Source organism: Aotus nancymaae, unplaced genomic scaffold, assembly GCF_030222135.1.
Source record: "Aotus nancymaae isolate 86718 unplaced genomic scaffold, 86718_ANA_hifiasm-v0.15.2.pri h1tg000010l, whole genome shotgun sequence".
In the NCBI taxonomy this organism is placed as follows: Eukaryota; Metazoa; Chordata; class Mammalia; order Primates; family Aotidae; genus Aotus; species Aotus nancymaae.
This window is the reverse complement of record NW_026988421.1, coordinates 58932239-58952725: the sequence shown is the minus strand read 5'-3', so window position 1 is coordinate 58952725 and position 20487 is coordinate 58932239. Positions and strand designations below refer to the sequence as shown.

Below are 20487 nucleotides of genomic sequence, written 5' to 3'. Positions count from 1 at the left end.
TTGGCCTAGGAAGTGTCAGATGAAATGTTATTACAAAACAACTGAAGAGCTGCTCTGCCCTAAAAGAGAGCCCCTTTCTGCTTCTAGGATCCAGACCCAATTTTTCCTTTCCTCTCCCCACCCTCTTAACCATTTCCTATCATAAAGTTCTTTTTCTTCTCTCTCTTTTTTTTTTTTTTTTTGAGATTGAGTATTGCTCTGTCACTCAGGCTAGAGTGCAGTGGTGCAATCTTGGCTCACTGCTACCTCCACCTCTGTGATTCATGCGATTCTTCTGCCTCAGCCTCCTGAGCAGCTGGGACTACAGGCACCTGCCACCATGCCCAGCTAATTTTTGTATTTTTAGTAGAGACAAGGTTTCACCATATTGGCCAGGCTGGTCTTGAACTCATGACTTCCTGATCCACCCTAACTCGGCCTCCCAAAGTACTAGGATTACAGGTGTGAGCCATAGTGCTTGGCCAAAATTTTTTAAAAGTGTTGGTGTAAATCTGTTACTGAAAAACGTTAACATCTACAGCATACTTCCAGAATCTGTCTCTCATTTTTATTGCCCTCATGGTTTTTTTCATGATCACCTGGTCTTGTTTGCACTGTTGTTAGATTAATTACTACCATGAGGCTTTTGCATGAGGCATAGACAGTGTTGACATAATCTTGAAGTTAGTCAATTATTAGCCTAGAGGTGGAATCTGTGGTGTGTAGGGACCAAAGTGGCTCCAAGTGATATGGTCTGAGCTTGTGAAAGAACTGTGGAGGTTCTCAGCTGATACAAATAGGATATGTCAAGACAGGCTATATAAGATTCTTAGATATGTAATTCCATTTCTGGGGTATCCAAATTTAAATTTTCCCACAGTCATCCTGGGGTCTCCTTAATTAGGGTTGACCCAGAGCTGCATTAGACTACACATGATTCATGCTTCAGACCCAAGGCAAGATCTGAGATTCTCAAAAAAAGGAGGTAATTGAATTATACCTTTTAGGGCTGAATCTTAGCAGAGTAAAAGCATAGAAATCTGTATTCTCTACAGGATACCTTCTCCACATGCTACACACACACACACACACACACACACACACACACACACCCCTTTAAGAACCATCACCATGGTGATTTATTGATAGTGTGTTATATCTTTAAGCACTTAGGATTAGAAAAAAATTAGAATTACCGATCAAAATTTCTTACTTAATTTTAGGTGTGTGCTAGTAGTTGTGTAGGTACCAGTTACATCCATATTTATAGTATAATAAAAGTTCACGGCAGCGGGAAAAACAAAAAAATCTACAGACTCCAGAATATTTGTATTTTGTATAGACTAATTTTAATATTAATAATTTAAATTAGATTTTTACTTATATTTTTATATTGCTTAGATTTGTAAATTAATTTCACTCTATTAAGGAGACATCTCTGTTTTTACATCTCCATTTTACTCTTTCAACAGAATTGAAATATAATCCAGAAACTTGTCTAAGAATATTTTAAAAATACAAATGTAGAGGCCTTATATTTCAAAATTTTAACTTATTAAAGATACAGATTATAGATATATAATTAGTACATTGATACAAATTCAGTCTTTAATTTTAAAAGAAAGTTGGCAACATAGGAATTATATAATAATTGGTAACAGAATTCAATATTTTGATATACGTTAATTTTTTTTTTCTTGAGTCTAATATCTTTTCTGACCTTTTTTTTTTTTTGAGACAGAGTTTCGCTCTCGTTACCCAGGCTGGAGTGCAATGGCGCGATCTCGGCTCACCGCGACCTCCGCCTCCTGGGTTCAGGCAATTCTCCTGCCTCAGCCTCCTGAGTAGCTGGGATTACAGGCACGCGCCACCATGCCCAGCTAATTTTTTGTATTTTTAGTAGAGACAGGGCATGTTGACCAGGATGGTCTTGATCTCTTGACCTCTTGATCTACCCGCCTCGGCCTCCCAAAGTGCTGGGATTACAGGCTTGAGCCACCGCGCCCGGCCCTGACCTTTTTTTTGAATCAAGGTCTCGCTCTGTCACCCAGGCTGAGGTGTAGTGTTGTGATCATATCTCATTGCAGCCTCAAACTCCTGGGCTCCAGTGATCCTCTTATCTCAGCCTCCTGAGTAGGTGGGACTACAGGTGTGTGCCATCATGCCCAGCTAATTTTTAAAAAAAAACTTTTTGTAGCGCTGGGGTTCTCACTATGTTGCTCAGGCTGAAAAAATTCTTTTCGAGTATTTTCTGGATGTAAGCTAAAAGTCTATAGGTTGTCATTAAATGATTTGTACCTTGTTTTATTAACAAAGTTAGCCAAATTCTACCTTGTAGGTAATAAACCATGATAATTATGTCTAAACGTTTATTCTTCCACTTTCTCTGGTAGCCTAAACTCCTTTTTCGGAGCTGCCCATCTGCAACCAATCCCGTTGCAGTGAGCTCTGATTGTACCACTGTACTCCAGCCTGGGTGGCAGAATAAAGCCCTGTCTCTTAAAAATTATTGAGAACTTCATTTCTAACCCTTGCTGCCTCTTTTGAAACTAAATTTGGTTGGACTCTAATTCATCACCTCAGAATATATTTCTACTAGTGGAGAAAGTCTTGAAATGTATCTTCTATTTTGCTTAGTGATCTTTTTATCTGAACAACAGCATATAAGAAAAGTAATGTGCTATGTGAGTGTGTCTATCTGTGGGTTTCTCCACACATCTTATATGTAAATTGCAAATAAAGGAACTAAAATTTTAAAGATGAGTCAGGGATGAGATAATGGTAAGTGGGCATGATGCTAGGAAGAAAAAAAATAGCATCCCGAAGTAAAGATAATGCCACCCTTTCAGTAAAAATAAAAGAAAATAGGGCCGGGCGCGGTGGCTCAAGCCTGTAATCCCAGCACTTTGGGAGGCCGAGGCGGGTGGATCACGAGGTCAAGAGATCGAGACCATCCTGGTCAACATGGTGAAACCCCGTCTCTACTAATACAAAAAATTAGCTGGGCATGTTGGTGCGTGCCTGTAATCCCAGCTACTCAGGAGGCTGAGGCAGGAGAATTGCCTGAACCCAGGAGGCGGAGGTTGTGGTGAGCCGAGATCGCGCCATTGCACTCCAGCCTGGGTAACAAGAGCGAAACTCCGTCTCAAAATAAATAAATAAATAAATAAATAAATAAATAAATAAAAGAAAATACTTTTAAAAAGTAGTATCTCTGGTTTATTTCCTTATTCTACTTTTTAATTCTCTCTAAATAATTTCAGAGAACATATTACAAAATACCTATGATGTAGAATTAGCAAATCAGGATTAGAGAGAGTATATAAAAAGGATTTACAAAGGAGAAAGCTGGGACACTCCATGGAAATTTTAACATGGTTATCATGTTATTCAATATAATCCAGTTCTGAGTTTCTGAGCAAAGGTATAGAGAAGATAGGATGTGTTAACAGATCTCTGATATTCACTGGGGATGAAGCATAACCATATCCCAAGGGAATCGTTTTCCCAGACCTATCTCTGAGATATATTACTCATATGTTCTTTAAAAAAATATATTCCATAATGTAATAGATGTATTTCTCAAAAATAATTTTGATTAAATATAGAAGAAAATCCCTAAAGGCTTTTTCCTGTATGGACCTGTAGTGCAGATTGAGGGCAGAGTCCAGTGCATATACAGAGTGTTATGCAGCAAAACATACAAATTGTTGAATGTAACCCTGTAAAATTAATTACATTATTAGACCTGAAACGTTCAAGGGAAATGCTCCCCTCGGCTTTGAAATTTAGAAAACAAATTAAGAAAAATGAATGAAGTCTTCTGCCTTGATTCTAAAGACCGAGAATATTTTTTTCTCTGAAATACAAATCAGCTTCCATTATCTTACTTTATCCATTCTACTTACTTCTGTCTCAGAAGGAAAACAAGGTAAACTTGACTAAGTAAGTGCTGACAAGATTCACTTTAGAGTGATTATATAAATGTATTTTGCATCTACTTAAAATTCATATTTCAGACTCTAGTTACATACACTTAAGGTATGGATAAATTCCACCAGGCAAAAAGACAGAAAATTGAAAGGGAAAAAAAGACAAGAGAACCAAGTCAGTAAAAACATTTTAATTACACTCCAAGCCAAAGGAAAATTAAAATTAAGTGAAAGCCTGGAAAAGAAGGAAGTTTTATGGAAGCATATGATTTTAGATCAGGTATAAAATAAGACAGTTATAACATATCCATAATATATTGAAAAGGGTGGAACATGAAGGTGTATTATTATGAGAACTAGTTATAAATAAATCAGTTGTTCATTATTTCCATTCGGAGAACAAACTGATGACATCTATTCAACGTGTGAATGATGAGTTTAATAGCATTTTATGCCTCATTTCTGACACTTTTTTGGGGAGGCTAAAAATACTGAAGTGATTGAAATACACCGTGCTGGAATGACTTGTACATAATTTGTTACTAACTGGTACTTTTATTTCTAAATGATGATTTTTTTCACCCCATAATGAAATAGTTTAAATGTTAGTTCTTCAGGGTTTGTTTTGGTGAGAAACTTACTGTAGAATTTCCTAAGCAGTAACAGGCAAATTAGTTGGATACTTTGCATGTATTAAATTATAGTGGTATCTTGGGGGAGACTGGTATGTGGTGTCACAGATACCGTGACTCTGGAGAGAAATGGGAATATCCTATCGTCGATTTCTTTTTATCCTGCCATCTATTATAATAATATCATATTAAGCATATCAAATAGACTCCAACAGATAACTTTCTAACATATACTGGTTGGACAAGAATAATCTGGAGATATTTTCATTTTTTTTTTCAGCGATCATCCTTAACAAGCTTCTGGACCTTTCATAGAATATCACACATACAGTCATGTCAAACCAAGGCCTTCATTATTCAAGTGATTTGTGAAAGTCCTAAATTGAGCCACAGGCAAAGAGCTGTTTTTATGACAAATGTCAACGGATTTTTTTAACGAGGAGTTTTGGCCTTATGTGAATTTTCTTAACTTCTAATATATTAAATTTATTGAAAAAAAGAAAGACCTGCTTTTGAATCTAGGTTTGGTTGTCAGGTCTGGCACTGAGTTTAATATAACCTTATTTATGTTATTTGGTGAGCTAATAGCACTCTAGCATATCGTATAATTGGGCATTTCATTTTTCAAGATAAATTAACATAAGCTTTTCCTCTCCCAGTCTTGCCACTCACATTGTGTTGGCACATGTGTATGTTGTATGCTATATAAAACTCAAACTGAGAAGGAAATATGGAAGGAGACATAAACATGGAGAGGAAGAGGAATGTAAGCAGAGCAATATATTATTCTCCCTGTGGTTGATTTAGGACCCTGAAACTGTAACTGTTCTTTGCTTACTCCCTCACCAGGTTCACCTGTGATCTGTCCTGATGGAATGGAGAAATTTAAGATGCATTTATTCCACTAATTCAAAGGAATAAAAACTAATTTAGGTTAAGTCTTACCTCCTTAGAACCACCTCATTATAAGTGTAAGACCCTAATTTAATTTTTAGTCTATTTCTTCCCTTTTCCTTCTTTTCTTTTCTTTTTCATTATAATATATTTTTAAGGCAAGATTTTTTGAGTAATTATAGCAAATGTAATATACACTGGGCAGTTCAACAACAGTCATAAGATATAACCTGCCTTCTTGTCATCCCTTAGCCTAAAATGTTTAATTATACAGATGTTTTAATTAAAATATTGTCACAGGTTCTTGCAAAGTAGATGGGGTACAAACCTGGAAAGGAAAGGTAGAGATCATCTAAGGCTTGTATTCCGGCTGTTGTTATACCTCATGAACCTGGAATTTTCAATCAGCAGATGGCGATGTAATAGTGTTTCTCAAAGCCTTTCTAGAGACTGTCCAATTGTCCAATTACTTGCCATCATCATTCCACCCTGCTCCCCTTCTATTCCACTCAGGAGTGTAAATGTCAGCATTTCATGCTAATCTTAACAGTCCCAGAGCCCCATGAAATAAAAAGCATACTGATTTTTTTTTTTTTTTTGTAAACCAAGTGGAGTTTCCCAGACTAGATTTTCAGCCTCTTATTTGGAATACAGAACAATTGTGAAACTTAAAAAATCTAAAGGTTGTTATAATAATTTAATTTATAGCTGCTAACAAATTACTCTACACATATAAAAGATGAATTCAAAACATTCACATTAAGGATGTTTTAGATATTCAATAGAAGTAGTTGCAGTCTAATGAGTTCAGTTTTACAGGCTCATTTACTACCACGTAGCATGTACCACTCTGTAGAAAACTATCCAGAGTGAAATTTTATATTTTTGAGAAATAATCATTTGAATACAGTATACATTTTATATATTGGGGATTCTCATGGCTGCCTTTGCCATACTGCACACTATTCATAATCCTCAAGAGTATTTTAGAATATTAGGCACAATTCCTTTGCCATTGATTAAAATAGCATTATTCATGATAACTGTCTTTGAGTTAATACTGACATGTTCTGACATTCTAAAATTAAAATATATTCATTTTCTTAAGTAGGAAGATCAGAAAACTATGCCTTGAACTAGTTGCTGAATTCGCTAATACTATTTGGTTCATCTTAATGCAAAGTGTATTCTTGAAGATTTAAATTTAAAAATTCCATAAGCACCAAATAAACATTGGAATTGTTTGAGAGTAATTGTATCTTATAAAGATAAGTGTTTGTTAAGGAAAAAAATACTTATTTAAAGAAGCAAAGAGTCAATGGTATCAAGCAACTTAAAAACAACTATGCTTATTGGTATATCAGGCCAATTCACCACCTTACTAATTTTTTTTTTCTATTTCTTAAAGGAAACATTTGATAGTGATAGAACAGAAGACAGAATACTCTACATATAATCTAATTCTCATTCGTTTTCATGTCAGTCTTATGCCATAACCAGTAGTTGATTAAAATTTAAATTGCATAGCCCGGTATACCCTTTCTACATGTTTTCACCTATTCCTGAAGTTAGAATTGGATCATAGGCTTTTGAACCCACATAGGTAGCATTTTAATGAACATTTTTCAAACAAAATGAAACAGAACACTTCTGACAGCCCATTAAATTTATTTATTAATTACTTTAAATTTATTAATTTAATAAAATTGCATATTCTTTATTATGGAATAGCTAAATTAAATGCGTTTTATTTGAGGATTAATTTGAAAAGATTGTGGGAAGGAACAATTTTTTCAAAATTTTATTTGACATACATAGTAGAAAAACTGAGTAGCTATATGGGGAGAATACTAGACTCATAAACTGTTAGAGTCCCAGTTTTCTAGACATCTAAAACACTTCTAAATTCTAGTTAGGAGCTGGATGTGGAGACTGTAGAGAGAACTGATTTTTATAAATGGCAAACCTAAAGTTTCTCAAGTAGCATTTACTCTGTAAGGCCTTTTCTGATTTCCAGCAAACCCAAACATTTCACAGCATCATGCACAAACTTCATTAGAAATATTACATTGAGTCACAATTATTTATTCGCAATAAGCATTTGATCACTGTGTCTCCCATCAGTTACTGGAATACCATAATAAAAATGAATAAATGAATAAATGCTTATTTTATTGATTAGAGTTAAAAATATGAAAATATTATATAATATAAAATGTATAGAAGAAAAGACACATTGAACAAATATCTGTGGATGAAAATTTGTACCTACCAAATAAACACAGAGATAACTGCAAATTAATGGTCCAAGTGATGAGCAGAATTTGATGAAGAGACTATTTCTCAAGTTTAAAAAATTCAAAAAAACTAAAGTCACTTCTTATACATCATGTTTCAGATTAGAAATATATCTATTTGACTGTACTTGTAAAATGACAACTTTACTGACAGTTATTTGTACTTTTAAGGCAGAAATAATTCTGCATATTTCTAAATGTCAGTATATTCATAAACTAAAAATATTTCACTCTAGGGAAAAATAGTTCTAAGTAAATGTATGTTCTACTACTGGTCTGTTTGCTATTGTTGCAGGACTTTTCCTTATTTCAGCTAAAGACAGGGTCCTTATCCCATGGCCGTGAAAATTCAGGTTCACAGGCAATTTGAATGGTGAGTAAGACAGTGTTTTACTGGGTGAGAAGGAAGAAAAGATGGAAACAGGGACTCTCTGTAAGGCCATAGTCCCTCCTAGGACACTTCCTGCTTTGCCCCTTGAATCCCAGGTCCCACGCAGGAAGAGGAGGGGTCAGGCTCCCCACTGCTGCAAATGGGCTGCTACCTCTGTCTGACTTCACCCTAGTGCACATTCCCAGTGTGGAGACCGGTTGGAGTTTTGCCAGGGACCCCCTCCTACCTGACTGTCTCACTGTTACCTGAATGATTTTTATCATGGTCTTTAATCATATTCTGCTGTAGTTTTTTATTTATAAAATGTAGCAATCAAAAATAATTTTTATTTTTACTCTTTGAAATACAAATTCTGGTTAATATTCACCAATACTAACATGAAGACTGAAAAGGTTGAAAAACAGAAAAAGTCAAGCAATCTATAGGCCATGTATTCATTTGTGCCAGACAATAGTTTGACAGAGGATGTTACAATAATTAGCTTCTAAAAAGTTGTTTGATTTAATTCACATAATTATTTGAAATTAACACAGTTGCCTAAATCAGTCTTCAAAATGTTTCATGAGCTTTTTATTGAAACTGACATAACATTTTAAACAAAGGGTTAATATGCTTTTCCTCCACCCCAAAGAAGAAAAAATAAAAATGTAAAGAGAATTAGAGTTCAGAAAAATGTGGGAAATATTTATGCCTGCCTAGAAAGGCCAAGAGATTTTCTGTGGCTAGAGTAAAATTTGGCTCTGAACTTTTAGGCAATCAAGACAAAGACTGAGCCTAGTCTTTCTCTTACAGAGAAGCATGAATATAACAAATCCTATTGGAATAATAGACATCTATAAATAAAAATATAATAGTCTCTCTTCACTGCCTTCTCATCACTGCTAGTTTTAAGTTCTATGTCTTTTATCAGTTTTGCCTTGAGATAGTCCCAACAACTTTATTAACTTTCATTTTATCTTCGCCTAACTGCTATTTACAATTACAGGTACTAAACTGAGTTCTTTTATTTTTATTTCTGTTGAATATGGGTGTTTCTTCTCTTTGGTAAGACTGTAAGTCCCTTGGAAAGAGGGACTATATCATACACTCATGTATCTCTAAAATTTTTTTACTTTCCAATAGGCATATATTAGGTATGTAATAAACACATCAATTATATTCAAAAACTGTCTTCAGTGATGGCCTTAAATAGGTAGAATTTTGAACTTAACAGTGGGTCTACAGAGTGGACCTTAAATCAGCAGTAAGAAGGGTCAGTTTTTCAATATATCAGTCAACTGGATTTGAATCCTTGCTCCACAATTCACTAGCTATATGTTGTATGATTGCTCTGTGCATCGGTTTCTTAGCTTCATAAGGAATAAACAACAGTATCTACTTCATAGGATTATTGTTAATTGTGTTAGCCATATTAATGTGGACTGAATGAAAGAATACATGTAAAATGCTTAGAAAAGTAAACATTCAGTAAGTGTTAGTTGTTATTTTGTCTTAAAGTTCTTGGCATTAAGTCATTCTTTCTGAAAATAATTAAATAGACATTCTTTGTGGTAATTACAGAACACAATCAGTTGTCTGAGGTGTGTCCTCAGCAAGAGAAAATATATGACAACAAAATCATGTTTCATTATAGACAATAATATTTGTATTCTCAGTAGCAGAAAAGCATGCAGTTATCTGAAAAGTGTATCGGATTATTAAGTTAAAAACAAGTGCCCCCAAACTACATTTCTATTTTATATTACATAAAATGTTTATCTGTTAGAAGGCTCATCTTCCAATTCCCCTTTGGTACAATGTTCCATATCAAGTTCACACGTTTTATCCCATAACTGGAACCAAAGGCAAGGGAAAAGTCGATAAGGGCTACAACCGTAATTATGTAATTCTTCCACAAAATGATGAAGTATAACAAGGGTTCATTGTTAAATAGCTGTGTGTAAAAGCCAACTTTGGCTCAAGAAACTCAGGTTTGAAGTTTGTTAAGGAAGAAACTGGCAGGGAAGGTTTGAAGGATGTCCAGTACACTGAACTTGAGCTTCCATCAAATCCAAAGGTGAAAAAATGTTGACATCACAAGGATCTCAAGCTTTTCTCCATATAGCATGTGGAGATGTTCACTGTCTTTCCCTAGACCTCTCTGGTGTAAGTTAAGTCAGACTGGAGCTTGTATGGGGCTTTCAGGCTTTTGCCTCAAGGCAATAATTTTCTTATTTTATAAATGAATATAAAATAAGACCTCTGGAGAGGACTTTAAAAATCATATTTCCAGCTCCCCACTGTGGTGGCCATTCTACTCCGATAATTGCCTTATGGTAGAACAGAAAAACAGCAGTGTCCAATCTTTTACCACATTTTCATCAGACTGTTTAGGGCATTATATTTATGGATCTGTAATTGAAAGCAAATACATCATTGATGCAAAACAGCAAGAACAGATGGAGTATATTTAAAATTACAATTCATTTCTCAACATCAGATTTTGACTAGGTGTATGTGAATTAATATAATTACTCATATAGTTGAAGCAGCAATTCAGAGTTTATAGTTTTGGATTATTTCAAATTTGACCTTGGAAAGATCATGAAGCATTTAGTTTAAATCTCTCCCTATTCAGTTTCTCTCTAGAGAAATAAAAGAAATAGTTCTTGAACTAATTTTTATTCTTTTTTTTTTTTTGAGACGGAGTTTCGCTCTTGTTACCCATGCTGGAGTGCAATGGTGCGATCTCGGCTCACCACAACCTCCGCCTCCTGGGTTCAGGCAATTCTCCTGCCTCAGCCTCCTGAGTAGCTGGGATTACAGGCACTCGCCACCATGCCTAGCTAATTTTTTGTATTTTTAGTAGAGACAGGGTTTCACCATGTTGACCAGGATGGTCTCGATCTCTTGACCTCGTGATCCACCCACCTCGGCCTCCCAAAGTGCTGGGATTACAGGCGTGAGCCACCGCACCCGGCCCTGTTCTTAATATTCTCTCTTTTGGTAGAATTAATTCTATCTATCATCTAATATATATTGCCATCACAAATACCACATTTCTCTTACATCCCCAATATCCACATTAGCCTTTATGATGACACTTGATGGCATAAATGTTATTGTAAATTTTAATAAATGGTCTTAGTTTTTAAAATTACTTGCAGATGATTTAATAATAAATCACATTCCCTTCACTTACCTTGTTATGTGTAACTTTTGTCTTCTTTGTTTTCTTTCACCACATCTTCAACCCAGAAACCAGGAACATCTTTGCTGTCCCCAATAAGAATTATTCTAGATATTTCAGATAACATTTCTGTGTGGTGGTAATGGTGCCAGAATGAGAAGACACAATGATATTAGATCTAGGGTGCTAGAGTTTCTTTCTTTGCTGGATTTATTGTTTTAAATTTATAGCCTAGTTTTAATCACAGTTATAGACATGATCATTTTTAGTAGGAGGCATGATTTATAGAGTGCTTCACTGGCTCCTGAATGCTGTATGTATTATAAAAGTTTGTTTTTCATGGATGCTACATGTTCAGATCCTGTGATGGAGTAAAATGCTAATATAATTAACCAATGGGATTACTTGTGGCGTTCAGGGAGAGAGAGAAGAGATAACTCAGTCATTTAATAAAAAGCTCCTGAGACACTAAAGGAGTCGAGAGACTATTTAAGAATCGTTGTGAATAGCTGAGACTGAGGAAGATGTTTTCCAATATGAGTTTAAAAATAAGTTTCAAAAAATAGTTTTATTTTTCCATCTCCAAATAATAATGAAACAAGGAAATGATATTTATTTTATATTTAAACATATATTACATTGTGAGTAGGACAAGTAGAGTCTGCCTTGTTATAAAGGTTATCTTTCAGCCTCCTTTGATGTAGTATGCTTCCAGATCCCATATCATCTGTGTAAATAATAATACTCCTATAAAGAATATTGCCATTTAAAATCATTCACAGGAAATATTCTGCAGCCCAAGCCATGTCATTGCCAGTTGACAATTTGCGACTGTAGATTATTGGTGTTTTCCTCTACCTTGTCATTTGCACTTGGTAACTTTATTGACCATTCAACCATATAGTTTTTGCTAAAATTGGCAACCTCACCTCTTTTTTTGGCCAGTTCAAAGTTGTATTATTGATATTTCCTTATAATATTTTGACCACAAATTTATGAAAGAGCTAAGATGATTGCAAATGAAAATACAGCATAAATATTTAGGGGGTATTTATGTTTTGAATGATTTTTCTTTCAACTGTCTACTTTTTTTAATGAAACCATGTATAAAACTTTAAGAAAATATTGGATGTTTTTTTCCATTAGGCTGCTGGTTTAGGATTCTGAAGGAAATCTCTACACAGTGTAAGATAATTCTTCTATTTGGAAATAGAAATGCAAATTCTTTTTCTGCTATGTTCAACACCCCCCCTCATTAAAATATATAAGCCTCATTATATTGATTGTGATCTCTTCTCACTTTTGAAAATCTGCTATGACGGGATAGGAACACATCCTTAGAGTTGAACAAATCTAGATTTGAATCTTCAACTCCACTGTCTGAGACTTGGCAAGTTATTTAATTAGCATGAGGCTTATTTTCCTTTCTTTAAAATAGTGGTTATACTTCTTTCCTAAAATGGTTTAAGAATGAGATGAGGAGGGCATAGTGCCTGATACTTCATAAATTCCTGCCTCTCTCCCCACCTCCAGCTTTTCAGCTGTTATATTCATGGGTGTAACTAACAAATAACCCAGCTGCCTTAAGACTGCTTTCAGATATGCTTCTCGAAAGAGTTAATGGGGAATAAAATCTATAAACAACAGTTTGGCAGGAAGCAACCTGAGCATTTTATATATAGTTGTCTTTTGCTATGCTTTCCTCAGTCAAGAAAAATGTTCAGTCAGGCTTAGAAAACTAGATTCACATTAATATTGGAAAGTACAAGAATTCATAATTTTAGATAAGAGTATAATGCAATTGAATGACTTTGAAAAGTAAATTCATTTGAGCAATATTTTTCAAAACTTAGCATTCATTAGTATCACCTCACTAATGTGTTAGCAATGCATATTTTGGGATCCATCCCAGCAATTCTGATTCAGTAAATCTAGTATTGACACAAGAGATCTGGAGTCATCTTGACCTCTTAATAGTAACTTTGAGGATAAAATAGGTGGAAAATGTTTAAACAAATAAAAAAAATTATTTGTCAACTTTATCCATCCATGTTGTCTTACTATTATTTTCCACATTAATCCAGGTAAAGTCAGTAAGTGGAAATGATGGAAACTGATTGCTCATATTGACTGACTCAAAACCTGGATTCAGCCTATCATTCATATAGTCTGAGGCAAAGACTGTCTTGTAGAACCTTTAAACCACGTGATGAGAGTGTGCTGCATTATAATAACAAGATATATGGAAATCAATCTCAAAAAGATAAATTAGTGGGTAATATTTCAGATTAGAAAACAATTTCAAGGTTCCTTTATCACAAGGCCTCTTGATACATTTGAAATATTATTTGATTTACACAAAACAAATTTTCACTCAGCTTTTCAGGAAGACAAATATCATATAACATAAAATTTATAAATAAGAAGGAAGAAACTTTGTTGTCTAAGTCCTAGATGGCTGAGGCACTCTGCTGCTCTAAGATCACTGTCCTTCATAGAATGAAAAAAGAAAAAAAGAAATGGTGGACCTTTTAAAACATGGATTTTACCCTGAAGAAATTAAATATAAGTTGCCTCCTATATCACAGTAAAACTGTAATGGAAGTCATGAGAGACTTTCAAAAAAGACCTACCACCACTTTGGGTGTGTGTGTGTGTGTGTGTGTGTGTGTGTGTGTGTGTGTGTTTGCTTGGTTTTACATTTTCAAATATTTCTTTCCCATTTGTGTGTGTGTGTGTGTGTGTGTGTGTGTGTGTTTGCTTGGTTTTACATTTTCAAACATTTCTTTCCCATTAATGTTGATGGCAAAATGTCAGTTGTCCAGGTACCCTACCTTTGGGGTAAATCAGAATTTTGAAAACATTGCTCCTGGGTCCTTTGCACTTGGTACCTCCCTATTTAGGGACAGCTGGGGGAACTGAGAAGGTCATGGGAGGAATTGGAATCTCTTGTTTGTTGCAAGACCAGTCCATCTGTACCTTGAGACTTTATGATCTATTAGATTGTTATATTACCCAGCATTATAAACTGTTAAGCGCTGTGCCAATATGAGATGTTATTATATGTACTCTGGAAATTTTTCGCCTCTTCTTGCCAAATACCTGCCAGTCTCAATCTCTCCTTTCACATGCTTTCATATACCCAAACATCTGCATTTCTTTCATACACCTTAATAACAACAATTCACATCAGGTATTGGTTTTCATGCATTCAGTTTCTTATTTTGAATATTTAGTTTGAGAGATGATATCTGTCTTCCAGTCAGGAACAATCAAAAACAAATATATTTTTACTCTCATATATAATAGTTTTATTTTAGAAAATATTTTTTGCAAAAAGATTTTACTATTTCTAATCTGTCTGTGGAGTCAGAGAGATCTGAGTTCAAATTAGGATTATGTGATTAGTCTTGAGTGTTAAATTTGGAAATGTTTTCTTTCCTTGTAAAAACATAATTTGTATTAAAAATCTGTATGGTTTCCTGGTTTTCTAAAACATTCAGGAGGGACTAGAAATAGACACTTGACAAAAATGAGTTGATCAGTAAAATATATTAATTGCATGTTAGCATATGTTTTAGGTTCTATACATCAATTTGGATAAATTATATTTTATTTTTTTATAAGGTAAAAAGTGAAAATTGTTCTGTATTATTATAAGTAAAAAAAATTCATGATTTAAGAAATCTTGCCAAAAGAAAAGAAGAAAAAGAATTTTACATGTCTTCCTAATTAGCTCCGAATTGAGTATGTGTTCAGTTGACAATGTATTGAACATGAGTTCAACCTCGTACTATGGATCTCTTTTATAATTATGCAGTCTCAATTTAAAGGTCTTTGGTTTCTTTCCTTGTGGTTTCTTTCCTTGTGCTTCCTTGATTTCATGTCTGTACCTTGGGGCCTACATGCATCCACATCTTGGGAGCATCTGTTCTGCACATTTGCAAACGAACTTGTATGTTAAGAAATATGTGACTTGTTAAACTTTTTGAGCAGAGTTTTAATGTGAGAGCCCAGAGTAGCACACAGAAAGAATTCAGTTAGCTGATATTTTACAGATGGAGAAATGGATTTAAAGTAGAGATTACTAAACAACATGTCAAATATATATATTATTTCTTTACCTCTATCCATTATCTCAGGAAGTTCTCTGGCTCTGATCAGACAAAGAAAGCTTTTAATGTAGTGGAAAGACTAACAGCCTGCAAATTTTGAGAAGAATTTAACTGCACCAATTATTAGCCCTGTGTTTTTGGGCGAGGGCTCAACTTCTTTGAGATTAATGTGTCTTCACAGGGTTGTTATGAAGACAAAATGAGATAATTTATGTAAAATGTGGTTTGTAAACCTCAAAACACTGCATAACTTTATTGTTTGCTGCAGCTGCTGGCTGTTATTGTAACCATGCTGGGTCAAACTCTCCATTTTTCAGCTCCAAACATAAGTAAACATTTCAGTTGTTTAAATTGGTGAGGAATAGACAGGAAGGGAGACATAGGAATGGAGGTTAGAAGGAGGAAATGGGGGATTATTGAATGCTGAAACAGATAGATTAGAAATAGAAGTTTTAGACAAAAACAGATATAAATTGCAAATATGTGATAAAGATTCCAGACACAGTCTTTCTAGCAGGTTGTCACCATCCTCAACCTTAACCTGGATATGGCAGAATAAAAATGAAGCAAAAATAATAGTAATAATCCAGCTTTTTTTTTTTTCTTGTTAAAGACCCTTTTGGTTGAATTTGAAAGATGAGAAATCTCAAAAATCCTGACTTATTTGGTGTAGCTTAGGGCCTTGGTTGCACAGAGCTGTGGTTCCAAGGTGATTGCTTCTATTTATAGTTGTTCACTTTAGATGAACTTAAAATATTTAAGAAAGAAAGTGGTTTGCTTCAGGAAATCAAAGGTATACACCTGTAAGACTTTTTGGAACCATAACATTTCTAAAATCATTATCAATTTAAATGTGTCTACAAATAGGTTTATTAGCAGATAAACCTATTTATTAACAAATGTGTTAATTTGTGCTTGTTTACACAAATTAATTCTTCCTTTTCTAACTTTGCAAGGACAACTTCTAATGTGAAAACTTGCAAAAGACATTTTGGTTTACATAATAAATAAAATTTTGCATTTGATTTTAGACTCAGAAATAATAGATTTAAAACCCTTTATAAATTTGCTAATGATGTAAAACCAAATCTCAATGTAGAAAATTAATAATACTCTAAGACTAATACATTGCAAGGAAATTAGAAAATGGAAAACATAAAGATTAAAATTAGACTTAAAATGACAAAAATTTTTGAATAGCAAATAATTTATGCAAAATATGTTACAAAATCTGGGATGCTAAATAGTTGACACAAGTACTGTATTTGACATTTAGTTTCATTTGAATTAGTAATAGAATTTGCTTCTTCCAACATTTACATCTTTTTCTCTTTCTGACTTTATATATTTTCAACAAAAATTCGCTCCACAGCTTTTAAGTTCATTCTTCTTGAAGTTGCTTTTAAATTTGCTGTGACAAACCTGCATAAAACTAGACTTTTATAGATATAATTTCTTTGGAAGAGATAAAAATTTAAAAGTTTGACATTGTTTTCAGTTACTCTTTTCTTCACTGTTTTGATTGACTCCTGTTAGATTGATGTATTGTCAATCTACTTATGATGGCATGAATATAAAATGACAACATAAAAAGCGCTTCTAGTGCAACAGTAATTGAAACTTGCAGTTTTCCATTAAAAAGAAACAAGAATGTGTGATTACTATTGATAAAGTAACAATATTTTCAAACAATAACCTATGTCAAGCAAACAACACAAACAAGTTGATTATTTCAGCTTCTGAAAACTCAGGTTTTCTTAATGTGATCTGAATTAACTTTATAATACAGTTGTATAATCAAGATATGATCTGGGCTGGTGTCAAGTAACTCTGAGTTATTTCTTTGATAATTTGGAGGTGAATCCCATTATGGATAGCAACATAAACAATTTATAACATATTAAAGATTTTACAATTTACTTGAGTGATAAAGTCCTCTACCACGGCTCATATCTATATTGAATGAGCTGAACATGTTTAAAATTCTTCCTCAGGAGAGAAATGGTATAGTGCACAATGCAAAAAAATTCATGTTTCCTTTGAAATGTTTCTAAAATATGGTCTCACAGTTCTAAATGAAAAGTTGTCTTAAGAACCAGGCACATTTTGCACTGTCTGGTGGTTACTTTTAGGTAAACTCCTTTGTGTTAATTAGGAGAAAAATTGCTACTGTACAATTATTATGCACTAAACTCCCACCTTGGCCTGAAAATAATGAGATGTAACAAAAGTTTTTGTCACTGGCAGCTGCACGTTTTAACTGTATCACAAAGTCTGTTGCTGTGGTTACGGCCTTTGTTTCCAGTGATGTTTCGTCCATTCTTCCCCCCAACCCTTAACAGTGGTTACTCAAAAGAATGAAATAATGAGTCATTCATTCAGAAATATGTTGTTAAAATATCCCTCTTTATCATTACATTTCACTGCTTAGAAACTAGGCTGTAATTCAAGGCAACAGTTAAGTCTGAGAACTGTTAAAAAATCTTTGATTTCTTTTTTTCATTTTTAAGAAAAACCTGTCTATGTAATTGAAGAACTTCTTACAAGTCTGAACAATTAAATCTTTTTTGGTTAATGTATTATTTCTGGAACAAGTAGATAAAATTCTACGCGGTAAGCATAATAAAAATCGTGCATGTTTCGCACAGCACAGAATTTTAGAGTCAAGGTTTCTGGGCACAAAAGCAGTAACAAAACAGTCCCTACAAAACTGAGTAACTCTGAATAACACAAGAAATAATTGTTAATTTAAAATTTTAGAAACTGAAATGTGTAAAGGTTTTAAAGTAAAATGTAATTAAATTATGGTACTGTACATACCAGTTGTTTCTATAATTGAAACTTTACAATATGAAAAATACATTAGCTTTGTACAGTTTTTACAGGTAGGTAGGATGAGTTTTGAAAAAAAGATTCTTTTATTTTTCAGGGTCATACTCTGTTTAAGTCAAAAAATACTGCACAACTTAGCTAATTACAAAGTGTAGACTTAAAACAATTCATGTCTTCTTTATTTCATGAATCAATCTTGGATTTTTTGTTTATTTGAACAGTGGATTTTGTGTTTTGTTTTTAGTGTCCGCAATGAACACATCTTCCTCATTTTGTCCTTGAGGTTACAGAGTTTGGTAGCAACCCTTGGCTACCAGTGATCTCAGTTAAGCTAGCTGCTGTTTATGGTCACTGATTCGGCCAGCTGTTGTGATTGTGCTCAGGTCCAGCTCAGTCTCTAGGTGTGTTTCCATCGTATCTTCCTGTGCATTCGTTTCAAAGGACTTATGGGAGAGAAGTTCATGATGCACCCCACAGTAACTTATTGTGGGCTGGTCGTATGCCAGAAAGGTCGACACATTCATTGATAAAGGTATCTGGGGAAAAATGACATGAGAAAAGTCAGTTATAGAAAGGAAGACAACTTTAGGGGAAAGATTTGGAGACTGAAGTGCTGACCAGACTAACCTCCATGGTTATATCTGTGACCCTATGGCCCAAGTGTCCCCACGTTATCCCGCTAATGTCCCTCATTCTCATATAGTGAGATCAGTGTGACAGTTTTAAATCCTGGGTTTGAAACTGCTTAATTCTTTACTGTAAGATTCAGATAAGTAGTAGCCTACATGGTTCTAAAAATGATAAAAAGCTTTATTGGAACAGTCAGAAGATTGCTTTCCCTAACTGGGATAAAATTGTGTTTTTCGAACTGAGAAATGCTATTATTATTATCAGTGTTAATCAGTCCTATTACTTGGTTAGGATACAACAGAACAAGAGTGATTCTCAAACTTTAGCATGTGTGAAAATCACCACCCACTTCTTTAACTAGTCAACCCCTTGCCACCCAAGTTTCTCATCCAGTAGGTCTGGGATAGGTCCTAGAATCTGCATTTCTGGCAAGTTCCCATACGATGCTGCACCGTTAATACACACAACGCACTTTGATAACCATTGCAAAAAAGAATTATCTAGACATGCCATTCTGGCTATTCTTACCCATAACTTCTTAATATTTATTTTATCATAAAGACTCCTTAAAATATTAATATCTGTAGTTTGGTCTATATATCTAAAATTTAGATGAGCTTAGAGTATTCCCAGGAAAAACCTATGATTCCTATGAAGATCTAAAAAGCATCAAAGGATGATGCTAGTTTGAAAGAACCAGTGATATACATGAGGAAGGGACTCCCTTGCTAATTAAAGAAAGCAAGTTCTAAAGAGGTGAGGGAAAAAGCAAGCATGACCATGGTGAGAAGAAGGGAAACATACATGTTACAGACAGAGGGGAGCCTGATGTATAATCAGAGGTCAGAGTCTCAAGAGATTTCCCATTTCTTTTTCAGTAAGTTAAAACCTTGTCCTAAAAAGTAGGCAGATTTCAGGAACCTTCAGTCCTGATCTTGGCTTAATATACTAATTACTAATTCATGTTGTTAAATTCTCCAGCAGATAAAAGCTTCTGTCATTCTTGTTTGGTGAACAGAGGAAATGTATATTTGTTTGAGCACATAAGACTAAATTCCCTTCTGATCTCAACTGAAATTTGAGCCCAAAGCTAAGAAAAATTGAAGGCCTAGGTGTTATTCTTTTATTAACTGCATATTTACTTTCTTACCCCTCCTCTGCATGCATTAGAACTGTTTTTTCTGTTTCCATCCCTGCTGTTCTACTTACATTTATTTCTACTTCAGTGAAAATTCATGGAGCAAATATTACCTTTTCTCTCTTTAATAAAAGTAATCAAAAATAAAAATAAAACTAATCAATTCTTTTGAGATTATTTGCTTATAATAGAAATATTCCAGCATATCAAATATATAGAGCGTAGTTCTCAGAAAGAGAAGTATAATCCAGTTCATTAAATGAAATTCCTGAGTAACTCTTCCTATTTATGTGAATTTTTAGGATTTAAAACAAGAAGTTATCTGATGTGTGAGTGAAAGATGTTATACACTTTAAAAAATGGTCAAGGTGACAGAACGATCATAAAGAAAATCCTTCAGAATAAAATAGGATACTCATAGTAAAATAAACAAGAATCTTGTTGTCACAGATGAAATAGCCCAGATAACTAAAATATA

The 20487-nt window shown here is 34.1% G+C and overlaps 2 protein-coding genes across 6 annotated transcripts in view; one reads left to right on the top strand and one right to left on the bottom strand.

Annotated features, from left to right (window-relative positions):
- Positions 1–20487, top strand: part of CTNNA3 (catenin alpha 3) — a 1835081-nt gene that overhangs the window by 627950 nt on the left and 1186644 nt on the right. The gene's annotated exons all lie outside the window — the stretch shown is intronic.
- The window catches only part of LRRTM3 (leucine rich repeat transmembrane neuronal 3), a 184728-nt gene continuing 169252 nt past the window's right edge, over positions 5012–20487 (bottom strand). The window contains exon 3 of the mRNA XM_012451398.2: positions 5012–18777. Coding sequence (XP_012306821.1) covers positions 18568–18777 — 210 coding nt within the window. The 3' untranslated portion in view covers positions 5012–18567. The remainder of the gene's footprint in view (positions 18778–20487) is intronic.